Source organism: Hippocampus zosterae, chromosome 1, assembly GCF_025434085.1.
Source record: "Hippocampus zosterae strain Florida chromosome 1, ASM2543408v3, whole genome shotgun sequence".
NCBI classification, from domain to species: domain Eukaryota; kingdom Metazoa; phylum Chordata; class Actinopteri; order Syngnathiformes; family Syngnathidae; genus Hippocampus; species Hippocampus zosterae.
Window position 1 is genome coordinate 14,347,762 of NC_067451.1, and position 11,464 is coordinate 14,359,225.

At 41.9% G+C, this 11,464-nt stretch overlaps 1 protein-coding gene across 1 annotated transcript; it reads left to right on the plus strand.

Moving 5' to 3' along the window:
* Positions 1 to 6,928: 6,928 nt before the first annotated feature.
* Positions 6,929 to 9,282, plus strand: fgf20b (fibroblast growth factor 20b). The gene is made up of 3 exons (XM_052085252.1): positions 6,929 to 7,342; positions 7,543 to 7,646; positions 8,117 to 9,282. Exons 1-3 carry the CDS (start codon positions 7,039 to 7,041, stop codon positions 8,360 to 8,362), a joined length of 654 nt encoding a protein of 217 aa, XP_051941212.1. The 5' UTR covers positions 6,929 to 7,038; the 3' UTR covers positions 8,363 to 9,282.
* Positions 9,283 to 11,464: the final 2,182 nt, after the last annotated feature.

An 11,464-nucleotide genomic window follows, 5' to 3' on the forward strand; every position in this document is an offset into this window, starting at 1 on the left:
ATAGTCATCATTTGATTAGAAACTCAAATGTCTTCAGTACACAACAAAAACAAATGAATTAACCTTGCAGTTCCAATTATTTTGGAGGGGAGCGTATTGCTTCTATAATTTGAGTTAAAGAAAGACAATGCCTGAGAATTAAATATTGAAATTAAGAAGACAAAATGAAAACATTTTAATTTCATAATTACCGGTAGTTGCGTTACGTTCTTTTGGCGAATCATCAACATGTATGTGTGAGGGGCTACTCATTGTGTGAAAAATAGTTTTTATTGAAGTCCTCGGGTTTCCTCCCGCATGCCAAAAACATGCATGGTTGGTTGATTGAATGCCCTAAATTATCCCAAGGTGTGATTGTGAGCATGAATGGTTGTTTGTCTATTTTCTGCCGTGCAATTGGATGGCAACCAGTTCAGCATAAACTCCGCCTACTCTTCGAAAACAGCTGGGATAGGCTCCAGCACCCCCGCCACCCTTGTGAGGGTAAGCGGATCAGATGATGGATGGGTGCACATGGTACAGCACCTGTATGTGAATAACATTTTCTTAAGGTATAATTGATCAAATAGCTTCATAGATACAATATACATATCAAATAAGCGCGAACACAGAACCAGGAAAGAAAAAGGGAAAACCAAGTTAATGCGGACAGCCATGCACTCTGTGTATTGCTGCCCATGCATTCCAATGGCCAATAAAGGAGAAGATAAGAAGAGAGTGTCGTAAACACACATGGTGGACATAATGGCATTGATAACACTGCCAATAACCTTGCATTGACACATTTTATAGGCTGCACGAAAGTAGGCGATGATCATTGCTATATGATGTGACGTGTTCGCCACTAAAGTGCATTACTCTGCTGAATACTAATAAGAATAACTTGCATGAAAAACATGCATTCCTGACAAATTAAGAAGCAAATCAAAGTTACCCTTGCAAACAAAAGTGAAGTGAAAGTTGACTTCAACAACACCAATAATCATTCTCTTCCACATTCAATGGCGATGAGAGTGGTTAATATTACACGGTAGGTCAATACTAATCTTCCATCTGTTAAAAACTATCAAAGACGGTTATGACCATTTTAGTGTCAAGTGAGAAAAGAATAAGGAGAGCAGGTCAGAAACCTTAAACGCCAATCAATCACAGTTATCAAAATGCCTCAACATTCCATTTATGACAAGCCTGTTGCATGGCTTGATCACTGTGGATCTAAAGTTTGTTGCCACATAAATGAGCCATAAAAGTGGGGTTGCTGGTAAAGATGTCTATCTTTACGCAGGTGTTATGACTGAAGCACACCAAGCCTGCACGTATTGTCTGATGACGCATCCCACTTGCTTTTCAACATGTTGTTCTGCAGGAGTGACTACACTTGGACAGTTTGACAAAGTGTGTGACGAGACAAATGAAACTGTTTAGAAAAGGACGGTAATAAAGAATAAAACTTGCATTGAGATTGGCTCAATGCTCCGTCTGTCAGTCAAAGGAGATGTGCCAAACTGAGAGATACCTTTACAATATACTCAACCCTTAAATTGAGTAACACCGGAAGATCAGACTCTGACTGAGGTAGGATGGATAATATGCAACAGAACGTTCTGCGCTCTTCCTTCGGCATGTAAGGCCAGACATTTCAAATAAGAGCCAGGGGAATTCAAATTTCTTTTAGATCTTTATAGGGTTGGTAGGTGCCATTAGGACCGTAATCTTTGCGGCAGAAAAGAAAAATTGGCGTTATTAATCTGATAACTCGACTGAGGTGTGATTAGGCAAATCACTATTGAGCACATGGTCAGTTTATCAACAGAATAGCAAAGATGGGAACATATTTACAGCCATACTGACATCAGGACGTTCGACTTAGAATACACCTACAGCAGTTACCTGAAACACTGGAAACATCCATCACCAACAAGTCAGATGAAAATCAGCCCATGCAGTGTTTGTATAAACATGTCAACAGGTTATAAAACACAGTATGTGGCCATCACACTGTATATCGCCTTAGTGGAGGCAAAAGCACGATGGTGCTGTGATTCGCGTGTCTGCCACACAGTTCTCAAGGTTTTTGTTAAAATCTCAACTGTCCTCACACATTCCAAAAATGCAATCGCAAAGCACATATTGACCAAAAAAAAAAAAATCATTCACACTCACATTCACACCCAATGACAGTTTAGAGACTTCAATGAAGCTAACCTGTATGTTTATTGAACGTGGAGGAAGCCAGAGCACTTGGGGAAAACACACAAAGCCCTCAAAGACGGCCAGAGTCTGGATTTGGACGCCAACCTGAAAACAGGCCGATGGATGTGCTTAACGTATGCAGGCCACCGTCCTGCTTTCAAGCAAACATAATTATTATGAATTATTATATATTCATATATATAATATAATAATTCATATATTATATGAATTAATTAATTGTCTTGTTTTTGTCGTTTCTTCTTTTTTTTTTTTTTACTGTAATGATGTGCATTTCTGGAATCCATGAAAAGCATTTGCCGTGCCTCAGCAATGAAGTCTGCAATTATTATGTGGACTAGTTTCTTGTTTTTAGCTTCGGACAGTGGTGAGCTGTTTCTTATATACACTTAAAGAGCTAATCCCTTTGCAACTTCTACACGGCTGAAAATGCGGGCCATAGGTCCAAGCTGGTAAACGCACATCCACATTCATGAATGTGCATTTTTAAAATTTGATACTATAACTTTTGGTGATTATAAAGACCGGATTGCTCAAAACAGAGGCCCTGCTTGAATTCACTAATAAGGTGCATGTTCTTTTGGCCACATATTTCATCCTTGTGCTCTTCAAAAGTCCATTCCCAGCCAGATCAGAGCGGCTGGACTGGTGAGGACAGAGCAGATCTCTCAGTCAGGTGGCACTGTGCCACTTGTAATGGGTACAGAGAATGTGTTTCTCCACCGCTTAACCATTAACCCCCCTCGCTAACTGACCCCACCAATCATCGAACGTCAGCCCTGTGTACCAGCATCCTGCGGCCTAAGCATTAGTTACCAGTACCTCCAGCAGCAATTTGTTTTCAACAGCTTATCCTGTTGTGGGGAGGCTGGAGCCTATCACAGCTGAATACTGTGCGCCCCAAATTGACCACCAGTTAATCACACAGGAAACCATTCACACTTAGACTGAACTGCTGTGGAACTGATCCCACACTGGCTGCTCGAAAGTCAGCATTGTGCCCACAACACCAACAGTGACCTAGTTTCAAATATAATACAGCAATTAGCAACAATATTACAGCCACAACCTATTGCATTTAATTTAACAATGTTATTATAATGGTGATGTGTGGCACAGAATCGTGTAGCCCATCTGACCATGTGACGTCACGCGAAAGAGAGAGAGGGAGAATGGGAAATGGGCCGTCACTTAGCACTTTTTGCTTTACACTGTTTCCTCATTTACCTACTGATGACGCAGCATCTGGAGCAACAGGGGGTTCGGTATCTTGCTCAAGGACACTTCGACAAGGTCGCAATAGCTGAGGATTAGACCCGCAACCTCTGGGTTGGGAGACGACCACCCTACTGAGCCATGATGTCACTAACATAGACAGACAGACAGACAGACAGACAGACAGACAGACAGACAGACAGACAGACAGACAGATAGATAGATAGATAGATAGATAGATAGATAGATAGATAGATAGATAGATAGATAGATAGATAGATAGATAGATAGATAGATAGATAGATAGATAGATAGATAGATAGATAGATAGATAGACAGATAGATAGACAGATAGATAGATAGATAGATAGATAGATAGATAGATAGATAGATAGATAGATAGATAGATAGATAGATAGATAGATAGATAGATAGATAGATAGATAGATAGATAGATAGATAGATAGATAGATAGATAGATAGATAGATAGATAGATAGATAGATAGATAGATAGATAGATAGATAGATAGGTACAATGTCAGATGAGTGTATGCTGTGATCAGCTGCTTGCTTGAGTATGAGGGGCAAAAACAGAGCCTATAAAGCCAATAAAAGTAATTTTACTTGTGGAAGTATCAGTACAAACAATGTATGTGGAGAAACTCAACGTTGGGGCTCGTTATTTACATGGTGTGGTGTAAACCTTTCTATATTCCTCAAAAGCATGTAGGTAGGACATCTTTTAGGTCATGTGGTCACCGTGCTGTTTCAGCACCAAAGGGCAATGGACAGCGCCTGATAATGACAAGACTAAGAGTACTGTAACTTCACATACATTTGATGATGTAATTGTAAAGCCAACCTGAATTGGTGTATCAAGATTGTATCTTAAACTGAGCTAGAATGGAGTTTTGGCCTGATGCAAATGTATGAAAACAGACTTTAAAACAACCATCGCTGTATACAAAGTGCTGTAAATGGAGCAAAATTAATTCATACAGCAATTAACAATAAATTCATAACAAAAACAGTAGAACGCACGAAAACAGTAAACCAAAAAATCTAGTTGCATACTGAATTAAATGCCAAGGAATAAAAATTAGTTTTAAGATGAGTTTTAAAAATGGGCAGCAAGGGGGTTTGCCGAACATTCAGTGGGAGATCGTTCCAAAGAGAGGGCCCAGCAACAGAAAAGGTTCGATCTCCTCTGAGCCTCCGCTTAGTTAGCCAGCTGCCTAAAATGAAAGAAGCTGCATTTAACAATGGCACCAATTTTAAAATCACCGCCCAGTTTAAGATCCAAATTCAAGACTGTTGGCTTGTGAAAAGCCAAGGGGCCCAAGTCCGCAGGATGGGATGGACAAGGGCCTCTGGGACCAAACACCATAACTTCTTGTTTTCATTGAAATTCAAGAAATTTTGTGCCATCCAGGTCTTGCCAAAGACATGAGCAAAAAAAAGCATCAGGTCTGGGCACTGCAATCACTAGAGGGCACCCAAAAGCAGTTCACAATCAACAGAGCCTAGTGTAGTATTTTTAAAACATTTTTTTAGAGGGGATGAGGGGGTAAAGCTGGTGGAACCAGGGAGCATTAGGTGCATAACCCCTACACCCACATTTTGGCTTGGCTTTGATGTGCCGCTTTGATCACATGTTTTCACACCCCTTATTTATTTTTTTCAGGAACATAATTATATATATCAACCCATCAAAGTGATGTGTGTTTTGAGATTGGTTGCCAATATGTTGAAAGTGTCGCCTGAGCATTGTGACACGCACATTCCACAAGTTGTTCAGGATCTTTTTGTTGGTAGTAGTTCTGAGGAAGAACAGACGAACATAATTTAATTTTTGGATAGGTTATAGTATTTTTTGCACTGTCATGGCGTAGTAGTACATGTTGCTTACTTTTATGGAGTGAGAGTTGCTTATGCACTTTGTTGAATGGGAATCACATAAGTATGAAAATAAAACATGAGCAAACAGCTACAGTAAGCCAAAACGCACATCCAGAAGCTCGCATTCGGACTTGCCGTTTTTGGCTCTTCCTTATTGTTGCGTAATGAAAACTTGCACTGACCTTAATTGAGAGTGCCCACAGTTCTTTTAGCGTTCTCCTGGATGTCTTTGTGACCTCCTGGATGAGTCGTTGATGTGCTCTTGGGGTAATTGTTGTTGTCCGGCCACTCCTGGGAAGGTTCACCTGGGAAGGTTCATCAATACAGGTATTCCATTTTTTCTCCATTTGTGGATAATGGCTCTCACCATGGAACCTTTGAGTTGTCCAGCTTTAGGAATGTCTGTTTACTCCTTTCCAGATTGATATGTGTCTACTTTATTTTGCATCTGTTCTCGAATTTTTTGGGGGGATCGAGGTATTTTATTCTCCTTTTTGAGATCTTTTGGCCAACTTAACTTTGTTATGACAGAATCTATTGAAGTGATTTTCTCAATCAAACAGACTGGAGTTAATCAGGCTTGGGGGTGGTCAGCGAAAATCTATTCTGCTTTCCAAAAAAAAAACAACAACAACAACAACTGTAATGTCATTCATTTTCAGTCGACAGCAACTGGCAAAATGGCCGTCCCTTGAGATAGATGAAAACAGAGTAGATTTTGCTTCTTAATTCCTAGTCCACAAACGCAACATTAATCAGAATACAATTTTTCGACTACCATGGGTGTACACAACATATTAATGTCAAGAAAATATTTGTGGTGACTTGCACTTTAAAGGCAGCATGAGCTTATTTCAGAAGTGAGTATGAAACCCAGTGACCTTTGCATTAATCAGTATCCAAGAAGTACCTGTAGTCCTCTGTTTAAAAACGTTTGGTGACTCGTGGCCTATATTCCTTGTCACATTTACTACTTTATCACTTGGAATGTGGTGTAAATCAACTCCAGTCTGCTCTTACAGTGTTGTGGTGTTGTCGTCTATGTACTTGTTTTTTAAATTATTCTTAATCCCTCGTGGGGAAATTCACCAACGGAATATCATTGATAAATATAAAGGCAAAATATTGGCAAAAATAGAGGGTTCATTCTCAACCTTTGTTCGTGGCCTCATGGGTCGCCCGGGCAGGAGAGAAGTGGGGGAGGGGGGGGGGCTGCAGCCCGGCCAGAGCTCGTCTCAAGTGTGACAGCCCCGCCCATTCCTACGTCTCTGCTTTTGCACCTGCTTTACCTTGCCTGCTACTGAGCGCAAACCTCCCAGGAGCTTACCTACCTGCCTGCACTGCAGTTTGTACGCATCCTTAAATCCCCTCAGCCACCCACCCCATTCCACCCCAACCCACGGACCCACAGAGGCATCCAGCAGGTACGCAGCGTGAGGAGTGGTAAAAGAGAGCGAGCAAGAGAGAGAGAGAGAGAGAGAGAGAGAGAGAGAGAGAGAGAGAGAGAGAGAGAGAGAGAGAGAGAGAGAGAGAGAGAGAGAGAGAGAGAGAGAGAGAGAGAGAGAGAGAGAGAGAGAGAGAGAGAGAGAGAGAGAGGGAAGAAGCGTGTATTTGCAGAACGTGGACAGTGGCGAAGAATCCTTGCACAACATGGAATAAGTGATCGGGGCGCTCAGGATCCACGCCAAGTGTGCTCCTCTGTGAACTTCGCGATGGCTGCTTCTGTTGCTGCTTCGATTGCTTCTCTCGGGGAACTTGGTGGCGTCCTGCACGGCATCGACGGTATCGCGCACGTCGGTTCCCATTTCCTCTTGACCCCAATCGTGGACAGTCCACCGACCCTGCTCGGGGAGCAACTGTTACCGGGGGACGGACTGTCCCGCAGCTCGGCCGCGGATTTAACGCACCTCAAAGGGATCCTGAGGAGGAGGCAGTTGTATTGCAGGACTGGTTTCCATCTGGAAATACTTCCGGATGGCACCGTGCAAGGGACGAGAAAGGACCACAGTCGTTTCGGTACATTGATATTTATCCTGATCTAAAAAAAAAAAGAGCATACTGCAATGTTAAAATGTGAATTGGATAACCAACCCCAAAAATACATCAGTCATACTTGTCTAGTCTGTAATTAAAACGGGTCTCATTTGGTAGTTGTCATGTAGTTTGAAACATGACTGATATATTATACTGACTGTCATGTGCTGTTACATTTCCAGGTATTTTGGAATTTATAAGCCTTGCTGTTGGCCTAATAAGCATCCGAGGAGTGGACAGTGGACTCTATTTGGGAATGAATGACAAAGGAGAGCTATATGGCTCTGTAAGTACCTTTATAAGCTTTTATAGATAGATAAATGCTTTTACTAACTTTCAAGTACACGGCTGAAAAATATGCTGTGTTGAATGTAATCGCTTTTTTTGTCAAATGGTTGCACAAAACAAAACAAACTGAATCCCAGTACATGCTCAAGTAGACTCTGCATCTACTTTTAAACAATCAAAATCAGATGATTCAATTATGTGCAGCCACTTAACGAAATAAAATTGAGTAAATTCAACATGCAATTTTTTTCACTGATGTACAGCTCCCTGAATCAGTAGCTATTATACATGCACAATAAATGACTGTACATTGTAAAGTACTGACGTTCTACAACTTCTACTGAATACATTTCCATTTAATTGGAAGTAACGATGTTACAGTGTATATGTGTGCAGAAGCTGCACAATGTTAAAAAGGTTTTGTATTTGGAAAAAAATGTTGAAAAGTTGTTTTCCTTTTGTTGTCAGGAGAAGCTGACAGCTGAATGTGTCTTTCGAGAGCAGTTTGAGGAGAACTGGTACAACACATACTCGTCCAACCTCTACAAACACGGAGACAAAGGGACACGTTATTTTGTGGCTTTAAATAAAGACGGCACACCAAGGGATGGGACTAAATCCAGGCGGCATCAAAAATTTACACACTTTTTGCCCAGGCCCGTTGACCCTGATCGCGTGCCAGAGCTATACAGGGACATCCTGGGCCATAGCTGAAACCTGCCAAGGTCCGGTCCAGAGCGGGAAAAGCTGCTGCCACCCTTTCCACGCAGGCAGCAAGTGAGTGGGGACGGATGCAGGCTGTGCAGGCTGGAGGACAGTGGGCCAGCCGGTGGGGATAAAGGCACCCGGGCCCCTTCTAGGAATGCACGGGCATCTCTCAGCAGCCACAGGCAGGCGAGACTGTCTGACTCTGTCAGTCTGCACGCTCAACATGAGGGCGCCGTTTGTCCGTGTGGACGGAAGAACCTCAAAGTACCTGCAATAGAATGGGAGTCCAAGCTGGAACGGCCTTGTCCTCTGGGACATCCGATGAGCATGCGGGAATGTGTTTGTTTGGGTGCTTTGTGCTGTTCAGGAGGACTTTGAAGGAAAACAGTGACTTTTTTTTTAAAGAAGAGCTAAAGTGTACTGATTTATTTATTCCTTTTAGATACATATATTTATGTTATATATTTATTTATTTGAGAATATATTTTTTACATTTAGATACATGCAGCATAGAGAAACCACTAGAAAGTGTATGAATTATGTAAAGACTGAAACACTGTACAATTACTACGTCTTCCATCCATTGAAAAGCTCCACAATACTGTCAGGCCACCAAGCATATGATCAATATTAGTGACGTTTTTAATCGTCCCCCTAATGTTCTCAATGCATTTCACCACAAGTACGAGTCACAATTAAAAATGTGGCGCAGTTACAGACCAACCGTGTGTGTCATCAGCAAGATCCCTTACAAGTTATTGATGAAAAACAATAAATACGAATGTGATCATGATGTGTTTCATCGTGAGAATCGGAGCTAACTGACGCCCATGGTTACTTTCGAAAGCCGTTTTGTAAAAGAAACACTTTGACTGGTTGCCTTTATCGTCCACAGTTTCAACATATAAACCTGTTTACAAGATCAATGTTGTGTTTCTTCATGGGCTCCATCATTCTTGGGCGCAGCTCATATCGAGTTGATACACACATAAAAACCTCAAAGTCCACCATTGGCTGAATAGGCCAATTACAATGTCGACCTCGACAGCAGGTCTGAGAAGTTAGTGGCTGAATAAAAGTGGAGGTCAGAGTGATAAAGATTAGGTGACCTCTGCCGCCAGATTATTTTTACAATGAAAGTTAAACTGTTTTTATTTTACAAAATAAGAAGACTGTATCTCTTGCAACGTGTGTCCTCCTTCCAACAATCCTAAAGAAAAGAAACAGCAGACCTCTTGCACAGTCTCATGAGATCCAATATAAGAGCTGCATCACAAAGTCTGCTTCTGTAAAGATAATATTGCTCACTTCTGATGAAATGTATTATTACTGTTATGGTTATTATTAAGATAAGATAAGATAAGATATCCTTTATTCGTCCCACACTGGGACGAATTGACACTGTTGAAGAATTATTAATTGAGCAATAGGTACGTATTTAAGTGATTGTAGTTTGTACTCGTGAAGAATCGCATTGTGTCATACTGAGAGGCGGTTTCTCATATTTTGACTCATGTCGATAAAAGAAGTAACCAAAATGGTAATAGTGTTGTAGGAGGTTCGTGTATGAACTCGTCGGTAGTAAGAAAAAAAAAAAAAGATGAACGTCTGAGTGATATATTTTTAGGACTCCACATTCTCATATCATAACCGTGCTGTTTCCTCCTCGGTCGAGAGCAGATCCTTACTGAAGCTTGAAAGCTCAGCCTGTGATGTATGTGCGTGATGGCGAGCTGGGGGGAGCAAAGCCTCCTGACAGTTCTCTCTCTCTCTCTCTCTCTCTCCCTCTCTCTCTCGCTCTCTCTCTCTCTGTCTCTCTTGCTCCCTCTCTGTATTTCCACTGCATGATACTCTGGGACTTTCCCACTTGCACACCTTGAACATCAACACACCCCTGTCATCGATTAATGTCAGCAACATGCAACCGGAATTATCACCTGCGCGTGCGTGTGGACCTCCCCTCTCCGCTGTGTAAACACACGCATGCCTATCGTGAGACACAACTCTAATGTAGTAATATGCCACTACTCATCTTTCTTTCACTTCACACAATAGAAGTGATGGAAGGGGTGTGTTCATCATTCCTTTCCAGTCCCATCTCTTCAAGCGATCCAAAGAACACAGTATCCGGCAAAAGGCTTTATGCTACTTTGTTGCTTTAATGAGTTATTTGCAACCGTTTGATATCCCCCCCTGCCCAAAAAAAACAAGACAAACCCAAGAATTATATTGACATCACACATCCATTTATTATCCTGTAAACCTGTTATCAGTAAGAAACAGCTGGAGCTATAAATGGAGGCTCATTGATATATATATTTCTTTGCAAGTTTGTTTACACTTTGTCCTCGAGTTAACTATGCAATAAATGTGAGGCTATTACCTTTGCATAATAGAGTTCTTTAATCATGATGGATATTGCCAGTGAATGTTTTGGAATCTACCTGGCCCCTGTGCTTCAGCTCCTCCAGGTGGTGTGTAACTACTTGCTCAAAACACTTAAAACCTCTCTCCCAAGCCTCATGGACGCTCCCTGACTTTCATCACCTCCTCAGCGGAGGCCTTGAAGGGCTCTTGAAACCCAATCAAGTTTGTGCACATGCGTGCTTTGGCGTGTACGTGTGTGCGCGCATGCGTATGTGTGTGTGCAAAGTGAGTACACAGGCAGGTGTGGAAATCAGCGATCGTCCACCCTGACAGGTGTTCCCTCAAAGAGTCTGATCTCAGACCCCTTGTTGAGGCCGAGACTTAGCGGGAGGAGGGAGGAAATAATATAGCCTGCTTTGTTGTCTGGCCCCGGTGATCCCGGAGCATCACTTCTATATTTAAAATGCAGTGTTTAGGGAGGACAGGGAGGTACAGAGAAGCTCACCTGTAGCCCCTTCTGAGAGTTTGTTTTATGCCAATTGAATCCTGTGACTATTGATTTAGGGCTCTTTGAAGTGTGCTCATTTCACAGGTACTGTAAATGTCACATGGAGCTGCATGTGTGTGTTTATATGGATTATACCAGCAGTTTAAGTGTAGCTTTATCCATTTGACATCAGCAGCCAGAGGTGTCGAGCACTGTGCGATCCATTCATCCTTTCCCCAACAAACATCCATCGT